A 21,646-nucleotide genomic window follows, 5' to 3' on the forward strand; every position below is an offset into this window, starting at 1 on the left:
TCAGCAAAGTCCAAGAAGTTTTTCCCAAAGAGATGCCATGGGCTGGGCACTAAAGGCTAAGTAGGAGCTGACCATTTGAGAGGCAGGGGGGCATTCTAGGCAGAAGGCACAGCTTATACAAAAGTTTGAGGGTATGAGAATACAGGGGCTGGGTTGGGCAAGGGAATGGGAAGGAAATATGATTTCACTCTGGGTTTGGTATGGAGGAGCAAGGGGAAGGGTGGGCAGGGGTCGGGGCATCAGGCTGAGAAGCTGCTGCCTCCTCCTGGGTGTGATGGGGAGCTATGGAGACTTCCTAAGCAGGGGAGTGACACTGTCAGATTTGGGTTTGAAAATGATCCCTCTGGGTTAGTCAGAATCAGGGGGCTGGCTCAGCCGGGATCCCTAGGTCAAAGCTGAAGGGTAAGTATTTTTAGCAGGTGAAAGAAGTGATTTTGAGCCTGGAGCTCTGGGGAAAGGGTGAGGGCTAAAGCCCAGGAAGGGGAGTGCTCTTGAATTTGAAAGTGTCCAGCTCCGCAGGACCAGCCTGCAGCCTCGCTGAGAACTGATTCAGCTAAACAAAGCCAGGGAGGGGGGACTTGTCGGCTCATTGCCCCAGGGGTAACCATTAATCCTCCCCTGGGGGGAATCCAGGGGCTGGTGCCCTGAAGGGCAGATTCTGGGCAGAATGGAGGAACACACAGAGGCAGGCTCAGCACCAGGGCTGGGGGAACAGAGGGCGCTAATTGACAACCCTGCCGACATCCTGGTCATTGCGGCTTATTTCCTGCTGGTCATTGGTGTCGGCTTGTGGGTGAGAAGTTGGGGGATGCTGCTGGGGGCCCGCTTTTGGAGCCTGGGGGAAAAGTCTCGGACAGTCCTGATGTGTGGTAGGGGAAGGATGCCTGGATCTTTGAGGGAGAAACCCGGGGTGGGGGGCAAGTAAGTCTTTTGCTAGCCCCAGGGTGGCCCAGCCCACACTCACGCATGCCTTGTCTGTCCACCTTTGGATTGGACTAGTTGAGGGGTTGGTGGGTCTTCATCGGGACAGCATTCTAAATGAGATCTCTTCTACATAATGGCTGGCTGACCAGAAACCCAAAACCAGGGTCCCCAGGAAAGTGCGGCTGAATGCAGCCACACTCAGGCTTGGGGAACCGGACCCTAGGTTAGGGTCTGGGTAGATCTGGGTGCCTGGGAGGAGGCTGGGGGTGCAGGTGTGAACCGTCAGGGGAGCCGTGCGCTGGTTAATCTTCAGCCTGAAACAAGGCCGAGGAATGTGTTGAGGAGGCTAATGAGGTCCAAAGATGTGCCCCAAACCCAGGCCTCTCCCCACTCCCGTCCCCCAGTCCATGTGCAGAACCAACAGAGGCACCGTTGGCGGCTACTTCCTGGCAGGACGAAGCATGGCGTGGTGGCCGGTGAGAGAGACTGGGCTATGGAGTGGGTGGAGGCCTAAGGAAGCAGCCTGGCTCACCCCAACCTCTGGCCACCCAGGTCGGGGCCTCTCTCTTCGCCAGCAACATCGGCAGTGGCCATTTCGTGGGCCTGGCAGGGACGGGCGCGGCAAGTGGCCTGGCTGTGGCTGGATTTGAGTGGAATGTGAGCACCCCATTTTGCCAATAACCCCCACCTCCCCGTGGGAACCCCTGGAAGGGTCACACCTGGAGAGGCTCCAGGCGGGAGAGGTGGGGATGTGAGACCAGAGGTGGGACTTCCCAGCTGTGAGGTGGGGTTGGGCTTCGAGGGAGGCTCACGCAGCCAGCTTGGAGGCAGAGGCATGTGGGAGATACCACGTTCAGGGCAGGGGTAGGCCCTGCTCCTGACTCGCTATTGCTATGTGAGCCTGGACCAGCCACGCCCTCTGTGGCCTTGATTTTACTCCTCTCTGAAGTGGGATGAACAGTCTCAAGGATAGTGAAGTGCTTCTTCTGATGCTCTCTGAATCTGTGGCCTGTGAGGTTCACTAGGCTAAATGAAAGCCCCTTGCAGAAGGGGGCAGGAGACGAAGCTCTGGGACTGAGGCTCACCTTGGAGCAAAATCAGGGCTTTGAGCTCAGGGCTTCCTGGAGGAGGAGGCCTCCGAGCTGAGCCTTGAGGGACAGAAGGTTTGGGTGGGTGGAGAGGAGAGGGAAGGCAGAAGTTGGGGGTCAGCCTGAGGGTTCTGTGCCTGGATTCAGGTGTGTGTGTGTTGTGGGGGACGAGGAGGATAGGAATCATCTTGGGAGGGATGGCCAGGGGTCACGGCCTGGCAGGGCAAGAAGGGCTCTAGTTAAGGGCCCAACAAAGTATCAAGACCTTGTCCCTAATGACCAGGGCCCAGGGACCTCTGCATCTGTGTCCTCTGGGCCCCTCCTGCAACCTTGCCTTGGAGTAGCACTTTTCACCAAGAGAAGAAGGTTCCTCAGACCCATCAGGGGCGAGGACGCACTCATGGCAGGATCTCCCACAGGGAGTGACCCTCAGCTGTCGCGCTGTGCCCGCAGGCGCTGTTCGTGGTGCTGCTACTTGGCTGGCTCTTCGTGCCCGTGTACCTGACCGCGGGCGTCATTACGATGCCGCAGTACCTACGCAAGCGCTTTGGCGGCCGTCGAATCCGCCTCTACTTGTCCGTGCTCTCGCTTTTTCTGTACATCTTCACCAAGATTTCGGTGTGCACGCGCGGGGAGCTGGTCGGGACCCTGGTAGGGTGGGATCACCCAGTGGAGGTCTCTGGAAAGCCCTGGACGGGGCGGGACCAAGGAGCAATGGCTGTAAGAACTGTGATGGAGGCAGGGCCTGGAAGGAACAGGCTTCTGGGGCGACAACCATAGTGAGAGGTATCTGGGAAGACCAGGGCATCAAAAAACGAGGGAACCTTTGAGGTGTGGCCACGTAGGGTCGTGATCTGGGTAGGAAGTGGACCTGGGTCCCCACCCTGGCCCCTGGGTCCTGACCTGTGCGCTTGCTCCTCCCCCCAAGGTGGATATGTTCTCCGGGGCAGTATTCATTCAACAGGCTCTGGGCTGGAATATCTATGCCTCCGTCATCGCGCTTCTGGTCATCACCATGATCTACACTGTGACAGGTGGCAGGTGGCAGGGGCTTAGGGAAGGGAGCGTGGATCTGTGGGTGGGGCTTAGGGGAGTCACCAAAGGAAAGCGGGCTGGAGAAGTTCTTAAGTGTGATGTGATCCAAGCAGGAGAAGGACCTAAATCTTTGGAAAGCAAACTACTCCCCCCTCCACGTTCCTTGGATTTGGTCTGGAAGTTCAGAGATCTGAGCCCGTCCCGGGCCTGGGCAAAAAGGAAGATTTAACAGCTCTTGAACACCTGGGAAGGGAGAGCCGACTTGGCCAGACCCCAAAGCTCACCAAACCCAGTGCAGGTTGGAGGATTCTGGGGTGGTGCCCGAGGCCTGACGCTGGAGCAGCGTGGGTGGGGCCTGGTACCAAGGCCGGCTTGAGGGGCCCGTCCCTTCGAATGGGATGAGAATCAGACCTTAGAGAATCACCCCCTCCTATCACACAGAAGAGAAAACTGGGGCTGAGAGGAGGACCTGTAGTGGAAGTCCTGCACGTGGGCACCTGGCATTAGTGGAGTCTAAAACTCAGCCCCACTGTGCTCACGCAGCCCTGCCTCCTGATGCCGGAGTGCGTGAGCCCAGGGAATGGGCCATCCTTTTGAAATTTGCCCTCCAGGAAAGGGGAGCCCTTTTCCAATTCGCACAAAGACACTGTATGTACTAGTGGCAGCCTGTCTGGGCTGTCTCCACTGACCCAGGCCATTGCAGGAGGGCTGGCAGCGCTGATGTACACGGATACGGTGCAGACCTTCGTCATTCTCGCGGGGGCCTTCGTACTCATGGGTTACGGTACGGGCTCAGCCGATGGGGGAGGGGCGCAGAGGTCACAGTTCGCAGATCTCTCCACCTGGGAGCAGGGACATCGCGCGTCTGCGGAATGTGGGTCCTAGGGAGGGCCTTGTCGCGGGCACCATGTCCCCTAACTGCTTTGCCCTCACAGCCTTCCACGAGGTGGGCGGGTATTCGGGGCTTTTCGACAAATACCTGGGGGCAATGACGTCCCTGACGGTGTCCGAGGATCCGGCGGTGGGCAACATCTCCAGCTCCTGCTATCTACCCCGGCCCGACTCCTACCATCTGCTCCGGGACCCTGTGACGGGGGACCTGCCGTGGCCTGCGCTGCTTCTGGGGCTTACCATTGTCTCAAGCTGGTACTGGTGCAGCGACCAGGTGCGGGGTCACGGCCTGCGCGACGAGCGAGGCTGGGGCAGAACTGGAACCGCGGTGGGCGGAGCTGAGATGGGTGGAGCCTGAACCCATCTGGGAAGCCAGGTGGAAGGCGTGGTCCGAGGGAGCGGGAAGCCCGCCAGTTAGAGCTAAGCCAGATGGAGCCGGATCCGAGTCAGGGTCTGCGCTTGGAGCTGAATTGCCCGCTTCGATGGGCCAGCCGCGGGGTCTGGATTAGAGCGGCGAGTTGAGGCAAGGCGGGAGGGGCGGGGTACCCGGGACTGGACGCAGGTAGTTGAACGCCCCTCGTCGCAGGTCATAGTGCAGCGCTGTCTGGCTGGGAAAAACCTGACCCACATCAAGGCGGGCTGCATCCTGTGCGGCTACTTGAAGCTGATGCCCATGTTCCTCATGGTCATGCCGGGCATGATCAGCCGCATTCTTTACCCGGGTAACGTCTGCAACCCCGCCCCGACCGAGAGTCCTGTGCCCCATCCAGCCCCTTTCTTGTGCAAGGATACAGGTGCCTGTCTCCCATTTCCGTTCCCGTCCTAAGATCTGGGCCACCCAGTCCCACCTCCCACCCGGGGGGCCCATCTCTCCTCCACTGGGATTCCCCGTCCCCACTTCTGGGATCCGAAGGTTCAGACCCGGTGCCGCCATAGCCGCGTCGTGCCCTTTCCCGCAGACGAGGTGGCGTGCGTGGTGCCAGAGGTGTGTAAGCGCGTGTGTGGCACCGAGGTGGGGTGCTCCAACATCGCCTACCCGCGGCTCGTCGTGAAGCTCATGCCCAACGGTGAGGGCGGGCCCCCGGGTTGCCCCGCTGCCCACAGGCGCCAGTGGGAGGAGTCACCCCTCGCCCAGCCCGCACCCTCCCGGGACCCCCTCGTGGCCGCAGACTCACGGCTCCGTCGGCCCGCAGGTCTGCGCGGACTCATGCTGGCGGTCATGCTGGCCGCGCTCATGTCCTCGCTGGCCTCGATCTTTAACAGCAGCAGCACGCTTTTCACCATGGACATCTACACGCGCCTGCGGCCCCGCGCGGGCGACCGCGAGTTGCTGCTAGTAGGACGGTGGGCCTGGGTTTTCCATCTCCTGCCCCACGAATCAGCCCCGGGTGGGGGCAGGGAGCACTCGTAGGGACAGGGGGAGACGGGGTCCTGGGTGAAACCACCTGATGGCCGTCCACCGCAGGCTCTGGGTGGTGTTCATCGTGGCCGTGTCGGTGGCCTGGCTTCCCGTGGTACAGGCGGCGCAGGGCGGGCAGCTCTTTGATTACATCCAGTCGGTCTCCAGCTACCTGGCGCCGCCGGTGTCGGCCGTCTTCGTGCTGGCGCTCTTCGTGCCCCGCGTCAATGAGAAGGTGAGTGTGTGTGCTCATTGGGAGCTAGGGGCCGGACTTGGAAACCCGAGGCTGATGCGCTCTCTGGCCCCGCAGGGCGCCTTCTGGGGACTGATCGGGGGCCTGCTGATGGGTCTGGCACGCCTGGTTCCCGAGTTCTCCTTTGGCTCGGGCAGCTGCGTGCGCCCCTCGGCGTGCCCCGCACTCCTCTGCCGCGTGCACTACCTCTACTTCGCCATCGTGCTTTTCGTCTGCTCCGGCCTCCTCACCCTCGTGGTCTCGCTGTGCACACCGCCCATCCCGCGCAAGCACGTAAGTACGGGCCTCTGGACCAGGCAACAAACGTGGGCCGCTGCGGGCCCTCTCCACCAGCAGTCAGCCAGCCTGCTTCCCAGAACTCCCAGTGGGTAGCACCTGAATTTCTATACCGAGGCTTGGTGAGGGCAGGCTGACAGTCCAGTCTGAAGCTTCATTTGCAAAGCAAGTACAATGTTTTTATTTAAATCACATTTATTTGAGGTGCTTTGGAGGTGGCTTGAAGAAGACTGTAGGGGAGGTTAAAGGCCCCCTGAGTCTTGGCCTGACTGGTGGCGGAGAGGGACAGAGTACTACCCTGAAAGCCCCAAAAGGGTTTGGTCTTGTGCTGTGGCAAGGCAGGTGGCCCAGGGCAGAGCTGACTGGGGGGAGGACAAAAGAAGTGGGCCCAGAAGGATGGGCAGGAACCCACAGGTGGAGAAGGGGAAAGGCAGCAGGAGGGAACCCTGTGAGCGAACACCCACAGGAAGGAACACTGTTAGCAGGGCTGTAAGACTAAAGTACTACAATCATGAGTGTAGACAGGGTGATGAAGCAGAGGGCTGAGCAGGGCCAAGAGCTTTAAACTCCCAGCTGAGGAGCTTGGGTTTAGCCTGAGGGCAAAGGGCAGCCATGGAAGGTCATCCTGGAGTGAGCCTGGGCGGGTGTGCAGGCTGGACAGAGGGAGGTGAGGGAGTGCCGGTGTGGACGGGGGACCTCCAGGTTCGGGGTGGGGGAACAGCACTCCCACTTGGTCCCTGCTCCCACCCTTCCCCAGCTCCACCGCCTGGTTTTCAGTCTCCGGTACAGCAAGGAGGAGCGCGAGGACCTGGATGCTGAGGAGCTAGAAGGTCCAACCTCAGCCCCTGTACAGAACGGGCGCCCTGAGCACGCGGTGGAGATGGAGGGTAAGGCACTGCCCGGGGAGTTGGGGCAGGGGAGCTGGGGGAGCAGACTAACTGTACGGCTGCAATTTCTCCCAGAGCCCCCGTCCCCAGCACCAGGCCTGTTCCGCCAGTGCCTGCTCTGGTTCTGTGGAATGAGCAGGGCTGGGGCAGGCAGTCCCCCACGCCCTACCCAGGAGGAGATGGCTGCCGCAGCCAGGCGACTGGAGGACATCAGTGAGGACCCAAGCTGGGCCCGAGTCGTCAACCTCAATGCCCTGCTCATGATGGCCGTGGCCACGTTCCTCTGGGGCTTTTATGCCTGAGGTCAACTGTGTCAGATGCCATGAGCCACAGCCTTGCAGCGAGTGGGGGTGGGGAGCCTGCAATGGTGAGAAGGGCCTGGGGCAGGAGAGTGCGGGGGAAGGCCCTGGTACCCCTTCTTTCCACCTTGTCTCTGCCTGGGGCCCAGTCCATCTGATTGGTAGTCACTTCCTTGGCCAAATGGCCACATCGGTGCCCCTAAGCAAAAATAAAGCTGCCTTTCCCAGGTCCTGCTGTGGCCAAAGTGTCCTTGCTCCAGGCTCCTGTCCTGGGACCTGGGCCTCTGGCTGGGCTGCTCACAAGAGCTTCTTTTCTGGACACAGGAGCCATGTGGCCCTCCACTCATCCACCTCTAGCTGGTGATTCTCAGTCCTCCAGCCTGCATCCTGCAGTCCTGGGGAGAGGGCATAGGGATACTGCTGGGGAGGAGACTCTGGGCTGACCCTGGGGATAGCGCATAGGGATACTGCTGGGGAGGAGACTCTGGGCTGACCCTGGGGAGGGGGCATAGGGATACTGCTGTGGAGGAGACTCTGGGCTGACCCTGGGGAGAGGGCATAGGGATACTGCTGGAGAGGAGACTCTGGGCTGACCCTGGAGAGGGGGCATAGGGATACTGCTGGAGAGGAGACTCTGGGCTGACCCTGGGGAGAGGGCATAGGGATACTGCTGGGGAGGAGACTCTGGGCTGACCCTGGGGAGGGGGCATAGGGATACTGCTGGGGAGGAGACTCTGGGCTGACCCTGGGGAGGGGGCATAGGGATACTGCTGTGGAGGAGACTCTGGGCTGACCCTGGGGAGAGGGCATAGGGATACTGCTGGAGAGGAGACTCTGGGCTGACCCTGGAGAGGGGGCATAGGGATACTGCTGGAGAGGAGACTCTGGGCTGACCCTGGGGAGGGGGCATAGGGATACTGCTGGGGAGGAGACTCTGGGCTGACCCTGGGGAGAGGGCATAGGGATACTGCTGGAGAGGAGACTCTGGGCTGACCCTGGGGAGGGGGCATAGGGATACTGCTGGGGAGGAGACTCTGGGCTGACCCTGGGGAGGGGGAAGGAGCAGCACGGGCTAGGTGTACTGCTCAGGTTCCCCTTGCCTCTGCTGGGTAATCTCTGGCATAAAATGAGCCTAAAACCTCATCTGGTTGTAGCAAGAATTCACTGAGCAGCACATGAAAAAGGACCAGAATGGAGTAGGTGCTAAATGAAAGAGCATCATCAGTAATTTGTGAGCCTTACCCCGCCCCCCACCCACCATTCTCCAATGCCAACTGGGATTCATAGTCTGTCAACACTGACAGCGCCTCAGAGACCATCCTAACCTCCCCATCCTGCAGACAGGGAAACTGAGGTCCAGACTTGAGATCACAGAGAGAAACCCAGGTCTTCCACCCTCTAGGTGAAGGGGTGGGGATGGGGGTAGGCAGGGCCTCTGGGAGAAGGCCTAGGAGCCATGAAGCAGAAGGATATTACCTTTCAAGAACTTTGGAAATAGCTTGTCCAACACTTGGTGGGTCTCCCTGACGATGACGCAGCTCTCTTTCTCAGGACCTGGAATGGGGTGAAGAACCAGAAGCTCTTGGGTTCCCCAAGCCGAACAGGGTCCTTCCTCTCGCCACCCCGCTTTGAGTCAGAAGCAGCCTAGATTGTGAGGCGCTTACCAGCCCGTACTCGGTTCCTCAGTCCCTCCAGCTCTCCTGGGAGGGGTCCATCTCCCTGCAGGGCTCCAAGCACCAGTCCGTGAGTGGCAGCCCTCAGAATGGTCTCAGGGCCTGCCATCTGGCTCAGGACAACCTGTACCTGGTCTGGAGAGACCCAGGGACAGACTGGTACCAGGGAAGGGCCACGTCCCCAAACACTCTCAGGCCTACCAGCCTGCTTCATCCCTGTCTGGCCCAAAGGCCTTGGCCTGGCATGAAAGGCCATCTCTCACCCTTTCCTTTCCAACTTCATCTCATGTTGCTCCCCAGTGCTCCGGCCAAGTAATTTCCAAGATACAACTTCAGAGCAGCTCCCTGAGGTGGGTTTATTTTGCTCGTCTTTAATGGCTAGTGAGAATAAGCAGCTTTTAACACACGACCAGCAGACCAGTAAACTTTAGTACATGTTTCCTCAAGAGGTGACCCCGGCTAGGAGAGGAAGGTGGTTCCTCAGGGATAACCAAAGGTCTTAACCTTATCTGAGTGTGCTGCAACGTACAAAGTGCTTTTACATAGTCACCTTATTTGATCCTCATGAAAACCCTGCAGCTAATAAGGCAGGTATCGTTAGCGCCATTTTACAGAGGGGTAAAGGGAACTTCACTGGGGCATGTAGCTATAAGCTGAATGCATCCAGTCTTAGTCTAGAGCTCCCTTCAGGACACTAGGCAGACTCCAAACTGTCCAGCGCGTGTCCAGGGCTTGGGGCCCTGGGGCTGGAGGAATGAGGGGCTGAGCCCGGGAGGGTGAGTCGGAAGCTGGGGGAACGCGGCACACTTACTTTGTGACCGGTCCCAGCGAAGGAGGTAGGGTTCTTGGTGCCCCTCAACCAGCTTTTGCAGCTCAAAGACACTGAAGGAGAGAAGAGCTTGCAGTGTGGGAGGAGAAGACAAAGGCAGCAGTGACCACCCAGTCAACTGCAGAGCCACCTAACTGTTAACCCTAACTGTCCTGCACCTCCTTGCCATCCAGCCCTCAGCCGTTACCCCTCCCCCGCATCAACCCTTCCTTTCTTCCTGCACCCAACAAATATAAGATCCCTTACATCTACTTCATGTTATACACCTGCTGCCCTCAAGCACCCACACTGACCCCCAAGTCTGTTCGGTGGAAATAGAGAACCAGAGAGGTGGGGCTTGGTTGGGGGAGGCCAGTGTATGATCAGAACAGGGAGCCCGTGTGGGGAGGGGGTGACCGTGGTGATGGGTGGGAGATGCTGGGCCACTCACCTGGAAGTCACACGGTGTAGGGGGACGCCCAGGGATAGAGACAGAGATGACCAGAAACCTGTGGGAAGCTGGAGTCAGGAGGCCCAGGCAGGGGGAGACATAGGAAACTTGAAACCGAGGGGCTGGCTCACCTGTCCACAGCGGTTCCATACGATTGGCTGAAGCGGGGCCAAGTACCTCTCCCCGCTGAAGGAAGTGCTTCAGGACCAGCCAGAGCCGGCCTTCGTTCAAGGTCTCTATGACAAGGGCCCGGACTGCCCGGTAGTTGGCATAGATGTGGAGGGCAGTGAGGAGGAAGAAGCAGCCAAGGCTTAAGCTGGGATGACAGAGTGAGGTGGTCAACGGGAGCAGAGGCCCAGCGGGGCGCCTCCTCCCTGCCCTTGGTCCCGGCTTACCTAGGGCAATCTGACACCAGGGGAAGCATCAGGAGGCTGACCAGGAGCCCTACCAGGCTTACCAGCGTCTCCTGGAAAATGGCAGAGGGGATGGGAGCTGGAGGGCTCCCCTCCAGGCCAGAAAGAATACCCCTGAGTGCCTTTCACCACACCTCTCCCTGCCCCAGACACTCCCTACACTGATAAGGGTGCCTAGGAAATTTTTAACGTTTTTGATGAGTGAGCTGTCATTTAAGATACCAGCTGCTTCTCTGCCCAGGTAGGTGCAATGCCCTTGGAATGCCTGTGGAACATGCCTCCTTTGTTTTGCAAGAGTCAAAGTGTAGCCCTACACTCAGGCAAGTAAATGTCCACAGAGTAAAACTACTTTATTTTGTGGTTTAAAAAAAAAAAAAAAGGGAATTCCCTGGCAGTCCTATGGTTAGGACTCTGCACTTCCACTGCAGGGGGCATGGGTTCGATCCCTGGTCGGGGAACTAAGATCCTGCAAACCATGCAGCGTGGGCAAAACAAACAAAAAACCCCGAAAAACAGAAAAAAGATCCATCCGCCCAGTAACCAGCAGATGCTTTTTGCAAAGGGGTCAAGGAACCACCCAGGAAGAAAAGCACAAGATCCAAACTTCCCTTGAGAATCAATATTATCAGACCCTCTGATGGCCCGAGAGGGCCTGACTGAGCTTACCCTAGTGGAAAAGACCCCTGGCCACCGCACCCCAACTCATCATGAGAGAGGAGGAGTCTGGACTGGTGTCCCTGACTACGGGGTTCCCGGGGAGAGTTGGTTCTGGCACAGAGGGGGCCTGAGACTGCAGCTCTTCTTACCCAGTCGTCCTGGCAAAGGGGTGGGCCGTGGAAATAAAGGCTGTGGGTGTGACAGTAAACTGGGGATCAGGGGCCTTGGAGCTCAGGGGCAGAGGGACCTCCCCTCCCCCAGGTAGGAACAGTCATTTCCAGCAGCCACATAAACTGGCAGCAAAGCAACATCAGCAGAAAGCAGGGGCCGAGTCTGGGGCTGAGCACGCGTCTCGTTGCCCCACTGATGTTACTGCCTCCGTGAACTGAGGAAGCCCTGGGGCCTTGGAAAACGCATCTGGGGGTGGAAGGGGCTGGGGGTTAGAAAGAGGGCAGGTGAGACAGCAGGCACGGGGCTGGTTGTACTTATTTCCCCTCCCTAACAACCTGTGGAAGTGATAATGGGGAAGAACTCATCCAACCATTTCCGGGGAGAAGGGATGTGCCCAAAGGGACCCAGGGAGACTCAACCATTCGGTGCCTTTTTCCCCCTCATCTGTAGAGTGGCAACAATGAGCAGCCCTGCACAAGACCACTGTAAGGATTTAATGAGTTCATCCACATGAAATAGTTGGCACATGGTTAATGTTTAAAAAACATTAGGTTGTGTTAATATTATTGAAAGGAGTTAGTCAATTTTTTAATGAAATTCTATTTAATAAAACAATATAAGAGAAGGCCAGAAAGTAGGACTGGAGAGAACAGAGGTTTCTAAATTGCTTCAGTGTCAAAGAAAACCATCACACTTGTGACCACCCTGGGCCTCACTTTCCCCATCTGTACAAGAGAGATAATAACAGTATCCACCTTAGAGGGTTGGTGTGAGAGGTAAATGATGCAGTGCGCATAGGCACTTAGCACCGGGCTACGGAGGGAGGCGATACCTGGAGGGTTCAGCCTAAGGGTGCCTCCACCTCCACTGCAGGCTCCTTTGGTCAGGTGAGGGCTGGGCCGGAAGGGCTTTGCTAAACTGCCCAGCGGAGGCCTCTGCGGTGACTCCGGCCTCCTCACATGCCAGGCGCTTTAACGTGTGGGGCCTCATGGGGTCAGAACATGCACCTCCCAGGGTGGGGCTCTGCCTAGAGAGGGTGAGGTCCAGGGCAAGGGCTCCCTCTTGGCCTCAAGGGCAGCAGGCAGGGGCTGAGATGACCAGCTCGGACTTGTTGCCGCCAGAGCCCGAGCCCGAGCCCTCACACCGACTACCTTTCCTAAGAGTCAGAGCAGGGAGAAGCTACATTTCCTCCCGCCTGTCTCCCACCCCGCCCCGTAGGAGCACTCAGGTGCTTCTCTTCATATGCCCAAATCGTGGCTCAGTCTGATGTCTGCCCCCCTCCGGTACATCCGCGCACCCCCCACCATCCCTCCAATTCTGGCTGCTCACCTGGCTGCCGTCCTTGGCTGACACGTCGGCCATGTTGTTTCTCCGGGCCTGATGCATGGTCAGTGCGGCCCGAGTGGCCCCACCAGCCACGCCCACAATGCACTGGGTCGGGAAAGGGAAGAGTGAAAGTCAGAGTGGCCATAACCTGCTCTGTGGGTGAGCCAAACAAATGGCTCAAACCAGTTTAAGAAAACTGGGCCTCAGGCCACCCCGCAGCGAAACCCTGAATGCCGTCCCTGGTCTCCTGTTCTCACCCCGCATTTCCACTAGGCCCACCTCCCCTGTCCTGCTCCAGGAGAAAACTGAAGGTCTGCCTGTCACACCACCCTGTGGACCCAGCCCCAAGGAAACTCACTTTCTCCCCGCAAGGTGGAGGCCCACAGACCATTCTTAGCCCAGAACCTCCCCAGCCTCCAACTTCTGCTTTGGCTGCACCCTCCCCCTTGCAGAGCCAAGTCTGGTTTCCAACTTGATGCTTACATTCTGCCTACCTGGAACTAACTCCACTCTCTTCCTGCCCCAGTCGAGGCCTAGCCAAGCCTTCCAGGCCAGTTCCAAACCCACACCAGTGGCCCTGACCTCCTAGGGCTCTCCGTCTGAGATGAGAGAGCTCATCGATTAGGGTCACTGACTTCGTTCACATTTATCAAATCTCTTTTAGATGTCAGATACAGATTTAGGTGCTGTGAGAGACTTCAGTACAACCCCTGCCCTCATGAAGCTTATAAATCATCAGATGGTAAACAAATAAACGAGTTGTTACATAGGCAGTGTTTGTTTGAAGGTAAGAGGAATGTGGATCAAAATGAGGCTGGAGTTATGGGCAGGGACCTGATCACATAGAACTTACCAAGCCTTGTAAGGTCTTTGTACCAAGAGCAATGGGCACAGGGAAGTGACCTGATTTGATTTCCACTCTAATAAGGACTATGGGGTTGCTCTGAGAAGGACTGAAGAGGGGTGAGAATAGACGCAGGGAGATGACCTAGGAAATAACTGTGCTTTTTCAGCAGCAAGGAATCACCAGGTGAGATGGGGATGGAGGCGTGAAGGGACTGGAGAGATTTAAGAGGGCAAATAACAGACATGAATGGAGGTTTAGCTGAGGGTGACAGGTAAAGGGGGAGGAGATGAAGGCATGGGTGACAACCAGGCTTCTGGTTGGTGCACCTCAGGGACGGAGGTGCTGGAACTCTAGGGAGGGCCGGGAAGGTGGGGAAGGGGAAGTTCATGGCCCTGTTCGAGTCCCTTATTCGACAGATGAAGAGACTGAGGCCTGCAAGGCGGAGCTTAGTGCAGAATTTAGGCAGAGGTCACAATCCTTGGTTTCTCTGTGGTCGCCTGCCCTGGAGGGGGAGGGGGTGCTCACGGCCTTTAGTGCCTGGGCCAGGGAAGCTCAGTGGCCTCCACCACAAAGAACTGTTCCTAAAATCCTAAATATCAGTAGTGCCCAGCAGAGAAACACAAGTGATTCTGAACAGATGGATGGGCCTTTAAGATGGGTCTTACATATCTTCTTAAGACTCTTTACTCTGTGCCAGGTACTTAACCCTGTGGGGAAGACAGGCTGAGCTCTTTACCGAACCTTGCTAGGCCTCAGTTTCCTCATCTGGACGATGCCAACTTGAAGGAATCATGAGGGTGAGCAGCCTGGCAGAGAAGAGCTTGGATTCAGCCCAATCACCCCTTCAGGCTTGCTGTCCGGTCTGTGCTCTGTCTTGCCACTGGATCTTGACCTGCACTGTTCTTTCTGCTCAGAATACCCACGCTGTACCTCACACTCATACTTCAGGACCCAGCCCCAGGGAAGACCTTCCTGCATCCCTGGACCAGGCCAGATCCCCCGCTGAACCCTCCTGCAGCCCCCTACACTTCTCATCTGGAATACCTATAGCTATCACTCGATAAATATTTAATTATGTGTGGCTTTCTATCAAAGATGGGAGGGCCTGTATTCTGTGCCGAACATGCAGTAGGCACCCTAAGTATTTTACTGAAAGAATGAAAGGTAGCCAGGGAGCTGGTCCCAAGGTGTTGACACTGGACCACCCGTACTCTCTTTCAGCTCGGAGCTCCCTCACCAGTCCCGTGGCTCCAGACACTGCCTTAGACCGACTCTCTGAGGCTCTAGAGGCTGTCTGGCTGGAGGAGGATCAGAATACATGGCTGAGTCCCAGAAGAAACACCTGAACTTCTTCACTCTTCTAGAAATGCCTTGAACACTGGGCCCAGGCGGGTATCCCCTGTGGGCCCCAAGCGAGCCCGCACATACCACCACCAGGGCAGGGATCTCGGGTCCAGGGGTGCCCCAGAGGGGGGTACCTTGGCCAGGTTGCTGATGCAGATGGTCATGGTGAAACAGATGGGGAATATGGGAGCCATAATCTCCAGGAACATGGCTACATCATTGAGGATGTCGGCAAAAAGCCTGGGGGAAGGGATAAGAGGTCAGAGGTCAGAGACCTTCATACTAGAAGACTCCCCTCCCCTCAGTTCCAGCCCCTTCTCACCTCCACTGCTTGGCATTACAGTCCATTTTGCTCCTGTGGGGGAGGAGAGGTTGGTTTGCAATTTGGATTTAAGGAGAAAACACAGTCTGTGGGCAGTGCAGGCGATTCCTATGCCTTGGAAAGGTCCGAAGGGCTCAGGAAAACCCACACCCCAGCCAGACATCTGTCCCCACACCCTGTCACTGCTGCCAGAAATGCCACCATTAGCTGGGAGGACCTTCAGTGGTCACTCATATTACCCTGTTACTAACCCATGAGGCACCAAAGGAAAAAGCTGACTGCCTTGTGGCTGCTCCCCACCCTCGGGTCCTCCTGGGAGAGAGGCCATCCCTGGGTCCTCTGCCAACTCCCCTCCTCTTCCTTCTGCTTCATAGAAGGTACCCAGCAAGAAGTCCACATATTCTACAAACAATACATTTAGTGTAAACACTACGCAGCATGTTATAGACAACTAGCCCAGAGACGGATATGACTTCCCTCGGATCAGATGGGAGTGGGGGGAAAAGGCCGAAAGAGCCAGGCTCTGACATGCAGCCTAGGATCTCTCTATTACACGATGCCGCAGATGGTTCCCTCCTCTGCAGGCCGAGTGACACCCTGGCCTTGCACAAACCCCCAGGGACTACTTCTCCAAGATCCCAGTGGCAGGAGATGCTGCAGCCCCCTGCCCAGCTCAGAATTTGCAGCATTAGCCCTGACCCTTCATTTGAAATCTCCTAGAGGGAAAGGGAGCATTCCTGGACGGGGCATGGGACACACATGGGGAACTCCTGATGGAGCGAATATATGGCAAAGGCAGGACTAGAACACGTGGGCCTGGTCTTGGGCTCTGCCTGATGCCACAGAAAGACCACAGGCTTTAGGTTCAAATCCCATCTCACAAGCTGTGTGACTTGGTCTGCTTCACATCTGGAAAAGGTACACATTCAATCCTAGTCTACACAGTTATTATAAGGATTGGAGAGGATACACAGAGAGCTGGTAAGGCCCAGTTAGGGTTAGTAATTGCAGCTGGTGTTTACTGAACACTTATTATGTGCTAAGCACTTTACATAGCTCACTGCACCTCACAACCACGACTGAAGGCAGATACTAACTCACTCCTGAGGTCACCCAGTAGTGACTCAAGGAGGAAGCAGGCAGCACGACACCCTCAATCCCTTCTAGATAAATGGTGATGTGGATCCCACGTCGGACAGGGATCCTGATAACCTACCCAAGCCCACTCCCCACTCAGCTTAGCAAAGTCTAACCAAGTATCTAAGCCGCCACAGTAGCCTCTGGAGTAAAGGTATTCCTTCTGGGCTAAGCACTGTCCCATCCAAGCTTCTCTTTTAACAAGCGAGCAGAGGATGCTCAGAGCCTGTGGCTCCCTGTGTTTTTCCATGATGGGCAGCAGAGGGGCAAATCAGTGCTCTTGAAGGCAGATCTCATCCTGGCAATGGCTCTGTGGCTTCACTGCTTGGTGACCCCAGGCAAGTCACCTGTACTGGGTACTCACTAAAGACTCCTTAGCTCTGATATACCTGCTAAATCTCTCCACCCCTGGAGACTGGTAGGAAAGAGGGGGAGCTGAAAATACAGCCAGGGCTGAGAAAGACATGACTCCTGTCTAGGGAGAGTGGCTAGAAGTCTGCAGATCGGGAAGAAAAACTCACCCCATCCACCAGGCAAAGATGATGCGGCCCAGCATGCCAGTTGAATCTGGGGGAGAGAGGCATCGGTAAGGAACAAGCAAGAGCCTTGGGGGCTGTAGGGCCTGGCAGAGCCTGGCACTGAGATGGCTTTCCATCTTGGATCGCTGCCCTTGGAAGCTCAGTCTGGTATAAGTTCTCGACAGACGTAGCTGCATTATGGGGTCAGAAGTGCCTAGACTTAGCAGTCCCTCAGCATGTACCCCAGAGAACTAGGTACCCATGCACACCAAGAGACACGGACCAGAAATATTCTTTGCAGCATTGTTTATAACAGCAAAAAACTGGGAATAATGCAAATGCTCATCAACAGGAGAATGCATAAACAAATTCTGGTACATTTACTCAGGGGCATACTAGACAGCAGTGAAAATCTAATGGACCACAATTACCCACATCGGCATGGATGAATCCTAGTATTATCATCCTGCATGAAAAAGTAAGTCATGATGACTACATAGAGCACAGTACACTCTTCATAAAGCTCGAAAACGACTGAGACTAAACAATATAGTGTTTGGGTATATATATCTATATGGTAAAACTATTTTTATAAAAAGCAGGAAATTCTGTGTGGAAAGTTCAGAGGTTATTGTTGATATTCTAGCTCTTAGGTTGCGCAGTGGGTCCACAGGTGGCCATCAGAGTATAAATAAGTAAAAAGGATCTGAACTGCAGGTTGGTGACAAGCGAGCTGGGAGTGTGGGGCAGAGGGAGAGGCCTCCTCAGACTAGGGAGAGTCAGAGAGGTCTCTGGAATCCACCAGACCTTCACTTGCACAACAAGTGCTTCTTGGCTACCCACTGCCGTGAGGCCTGGGGGCCACCACAGTGAGCCAGAGTCATGGTTCCAGGCTCAAAAGCCAGAGTAAAAGCAGACAGCAGCCCCTACGAAAAACACTGATTTAGACCAGGGGTCAGTTAACGGTGGTCTGTGGGCTTCTTCGCCGTTTTTGTGAATAGTTTTACTGGAACACAGCTGTGCCATTTGTTTCCAGACTGTCTATGGCTTTTTTCATAACACGATGGCAAAATCAAGTTGCTGCAAGTGAAACTGTACAGCCTGCAAAGTGTAAAATCTTTACAGTCTGGTCCTTTACAGAAAGTTTGCCCACCACTGATTTAGACCCTACCTTATAGTGAGAGTAGTACTCATTAAGCCCAGCAGGGGGATCACAAAGAAGGACTGTTCTAGAATCAAACTGAGAAGGCCTCACACCGCGGGCACTGGGAAGGACAGGCAGAGCGGGCAGAGGACCCTTAGCTTGTTTGAGCTTGAGGGAAGGGACCCTTAAGTGCGAGACTGAAAGAAGGAGAACTAGGTTGTGGGTAGGAGGGATGAGAACGTCCCACGACATATAAAGGTGGTGACATGGGCCAGCCTTCCTCATTCTCTTCTTGCCACGGCGGCCATCCTTGGGCATTGACCCCTTCTAGCTAGACATCTTTACCCAGCCTTGGACTTGAAGGAGACCGCTAAGCACTCTGGCAGAAACCTGAAATACCCAAGTCTTTCAATCGTCACAACAATTCTACGAGCTTAAGGGATCATCCCCTTTAGATGAAGCAACTGAAGCTCGAAGATTGATAAACGAAAATGCGGCATTTTCAAGAATATCTGGATTTACAGCTTTCCGAGAAGAACCTGAAGACACGGCAGCACCAGGCCTGCTTCCCCTTACCGCTCCAGTTGGCTGGGGCTGAGTAGCAGCTGCCTCATTCAGAGGCGTGTGTGCAACACATTTCCCGTCCGGCCTGCTCGGCTTCTCTATTTCTGTCCCCTCTGTCCATGGAAGTTATACTTCCCAGGGTGGGTTGAGAAGCCTCCTCCCGCTGTCACTCACCCACACTCCTCCTTTCAAGTACTTTTAATTCTACACAAGATTTTCATTGTTCAAGATCTTTGTATTGGATCATTTTAGTGACTCTGAACATGGCAAGGTTACTTTTACGGGGTGAGAGCTCACAGGGCCAGACTATTTTTCTTCCCTCCGACTGCACAGTCTTTGCCAATCAGGTATGTATTTTCTTCACACAAGAAAGGGGCCTACTCTATCTTTCATCGGAGGCAGTCTGCAGGGCCCTTGTCAGAATCTGGAGGTTGGCAATAGGACGCAGTGACATACATCCTCCCTATTAGCTGAAAGTCAACACTGTCCACTAGACCAGGAAACTTAATTTCCACCTGCTCCTCTCTGCCTCACTTACAACTGGCCATACTGTAAGATCTCAAAATTTTGAGTCCTAGTAAGGGATCAACTGTCCATAAATTGTACTCGGCTCCACTCTGAAATCCTAACTGGCCAAAGAGTGGGTGGTTAAGAGTGGGACACAGGAGTCAGTGGGCCTGGGTCCAAATCCTGGACCTATGTGACCTTAGGCAAGTTACTAAACCTCTCTGTGCCTCAGCTTCCCCCTCTGAAAAAGGTACTCATAAAGGCATCTACCTAATATGGCTGCCGCAGAGATTAAGTTACATATTACACGTCAAAACGCCTGGCATACACTCAGCTGGCAAAATATTGGCTGCTAGTAGTATTACTATTGCTAGTTATGACAATTAACATCATGTTCTATTAAGAGATCTGTAACTAAAAGTGACCACATCAAAAAATTCCAAGGGAGTTTCTTATATAAAGCTCCGCATACAAATTTCCCATGTCTGATGGAAACAAGTTTGTAATATCCTTTCTAGTTAAGGGGGTTTCCTTTAATATCAACAACAGGTTTTAAAGTAAGAGGATACTTTTCCACATCTTAAAATGGTCTTATTTTTTTCTTAATAACTTGCCTGAGCTGAAGACATACATAAGCAACATGTTGGTGATAAGACTAGGGTGCTTAGAAATGACATGGAACTACTGACCCAAGCTCCCACTAAATTCCAAACAATTAATCAATAGGAGAAGAATGGAAAAGATCCAAATTAAGCACAGTGCGGTGGTATGAAAATGTACTCTGGAACTAAACCTCCTGGGCTCACATCCATGACCCTGGGCAAGTTACCGTTCTGTGCCTCAGTTTTCCCATCTATAAAATGGAGATAATGACAATACCCGTCTCAGAACTATTGTGAAGACTGAGTCAGGACATTTAAAGACCAGTACACAGTAAGTACTGTTCAGGAACTATTATTATTAAAAGAAGAGACAACTAGGACAAGAGGCACAGATCACCACCACTTCTCCACTGATATGCAGTCTCAGAGAAAGGGCTTCTTTCCAGCAGTGACTCACATTTGGACAATATGCTCGTCTTCATGGTAAGGGTATAAGCAGGAGCCTCCAGATTCTCCAAAAGGTCCACGGAGGCTCACCAGAGCTGTGGCCAGGCTGATGCCAGGTGCAGAATGAGCCTTACCTTGGGTCTGATTTAAACCTCCACTGGGAACAACAGTGAAAGACAAAGGATGGTGGAGAGAGCCATTGGCCCTCCTGATGTGGGCAGTTCCCCTTTTCTTCTATACTTCACTCTCTAAGTAGCACGGTACCAAACTGTATCTTTTTTCCCCCCCCTTTAGTGGTTTTCCAAAAAGCGGTACACATTCAACAGATAGTTACTATAGTTATTATTCATGGTATCACCTAGTATCCCAGAGGATATGAAACGTCTTTCATCCTTCCCCAAACCTCCTCTCTGCCACTCAGGACCTATTACAAAACTGTTTCTGTCTAGAATTAACTAATTCCCCACACCCAAGGCAGTTGGCAGTTTTATTCAATAACCGAACTCTTAGGCAGTCCTCCACAGATTAGGAGTAAAGGGGAGGGGACGGTTTACTTAGGGATCTGGGCTCCAGATGATTAAGGGACACTGCACAGTACGTATGGGGAACGGAGTGCAGCTACCGAGGCTAGTGGGCGGGATCAGGGTGTTCCCACCATGGGTTACTAGTCAGTCGTCAATAAAGCCAATACAAATCTTTAAAATTTACTCAGTTGAATTTTGTTTTTTAATGAGGTACAAGGCACTCTTCTAGGAAGTGGGGAGGCTTGGCTCCCGGATCTAATCAGACAGGAATGCATAAGTAAACATACTCATCAGAGCCCAGAGCTAGGTGCCAAAACACTGGAAGAAGGGGAAAATAGGGGCTGGGCTTCCCAGCCGAAGGAAAAAGTGGACAGAGAAATGGCAGAGCTGAGAGGAGCGATCGGTGAGACTCCAGGGGTCCAGCTCACCTTTCACGAGCCAGGTGGCCGTGGCAGCTGAAACAGAGGCTTTTGCGTTCCCTACCCCTATGCCCAGCAAGACTGCGTGGGTGGCCAGGGAACCCGAGAGGCTGGAAGCAAAGGCCTGGAGAAGAAAAGAAGTGGGGTGAGAAGTGGGCGCAGGAGCATGGAGGTCTAAGACCTGTTATCAGCTCTCCTGGGTGTGTGGCCTGGGACGTGTCACAGCTCGGCTCTGGGCCTCAGTGTCCAGTCTGTAAGCAGGGAGGGAGAGGCGGCGCGCTGTCTCCCCTGCCCCGGCTACATGTCGCTCCCTTCCCCAGTCGGCCGGGCTGACCTGCACGGAATCCCACAGCTGGTAGGGCAGATAGTCCGGGCTGACGCTATCGGGGAAGCCCTGAGGCAGGAAGACAGCCAGGAGCCGGGAAAGAGGTGGGACGGCCGTCCCGGGAGCCACGCTTTCGCCCCCATCTCGTCCTCCGGGTTTCGTTGTGAAGGCCCCAGAGAACCCCCACCAGTGCCGCCCCCAGGCCTCCCACTGCAGGCTCCCGTCGGCGGCGGCGCGGCAGCCCCGGGCCGTCCCGGAGCCGAACTGCTCGGAGCACAGTGGGGCCTCACTCCTGGCGACAGGTGCCATCCTGAATTCCTCCCTTTAGTTCCGCGGGCAGAGAAACGTGGCCGGAAGACGCGTCCTGATCGGCTACGGCAGCTGCAGAGGGGCAT

General features: G+C 55.2%; 2 protein-coding genes across 13 annotated transcripts; one reads left to right on the plus strand and one right to left on the minus strand.

Annotated features, from left to right (window-relative positions):
- The first annotated feature begins 667 nt into the window (after positions 1 to 667).
- Positions 668 to 7,055, plus strand: SLC5A2 (solute carrier family 5 member 2). The gene is made up of 14 exons (XM_049699873.1): positions 668 to 793; positions 1,329 to 1,400; positions 1,477 to 1,581; positions 2,466 to 2,630; positions 2,941 to 3,046; positions 3,751 to 3,831; positions 3,983 to 4,212; positions 4,525 to 4,660; positions 4,898 to 5,005; positions 5,132 to 5,282; positions 5,404 to 5,572; positions 5,648 to 5,863; positions 6,624 to 6,753; positions 6,829 to 7,055. Exons 1-14 carry the CDS (start codon positions 668 to 670, stop codon positions 7,053 to 7,055), a joined length of 2,022 nt encoding a protein of 673 aa, XP_049555830.1.
- On the minus strand, positions 5,751 to 21,616 carry RUSF1 (RUS family member 1). 12 transcript variants are annotated; one of them, XM_033426228.2, is made up of 13 exons: positions 21,261 to 21,612; positions 20,936 to 21,050; positions 16,723 to 16,768; positions 15,065 to 15,097; positions 14,877 to 14,982; positions 12,555 to 12,656; positions 10,380 to 10,489; positions 10,116 to 10,300; positions 9,985 to 10,042; positions 9,537 to 9,607; positions 8,717 to 8,860; positions 8,529 to 8,606; positions 6,024 to 7,447 (listed from the first exon to the last, which is right to left on the minus strand). In XM_033426228.2, exons 1-13 carry the CDS (start codon positions 21,558 to 21,560, stop codon positions 7,350 to 7,352), a joined length of 1,446 nt encoding a protein of 481 aa, XP_033282119.1. In that variant the 5' UTR covers positions 21,561 to 21,612; the 3' UTR covers positions 6,024 to 7,349. The 12 variants fall into 12 exon arrangements, 8 of the variants coding, with proteins under 8 accessions (XP_033282125.1, XP_033282119.1, XP_004268782.1 ...); XM_004268734.3 differs by having other exon boundaries at positions 10,380 to 10,450; positions 21,261 to 21,609; XR_004482728.2 differs by lacking the exon at positions 6,024 to 7,447 and adding an exon at positions 8,989 to 9,103 and having other exon boundaries at positions 8,528 to 8,606; positions 21,261 to 21,615.
- Between the last annotated feature and the right edge of the window lie 30 nt (positions 21,617 to 21,646).

The sequence above is a fragment of the Orcinus orca genome, chromosome 16, assembly GCF_937001465.1.
Source record: "Orcinus orca chromosome 16, mOrcOrc1.1, whole genome shotgun sequence".
In the NCBI taxonomy this organism is placed as follows: domain Eukaryota; kingdom Metazoa; phylum Chordata; class Mammalia; order Artiodactyla; family Delphinidae; genus Orcinus; species Orcinus orca.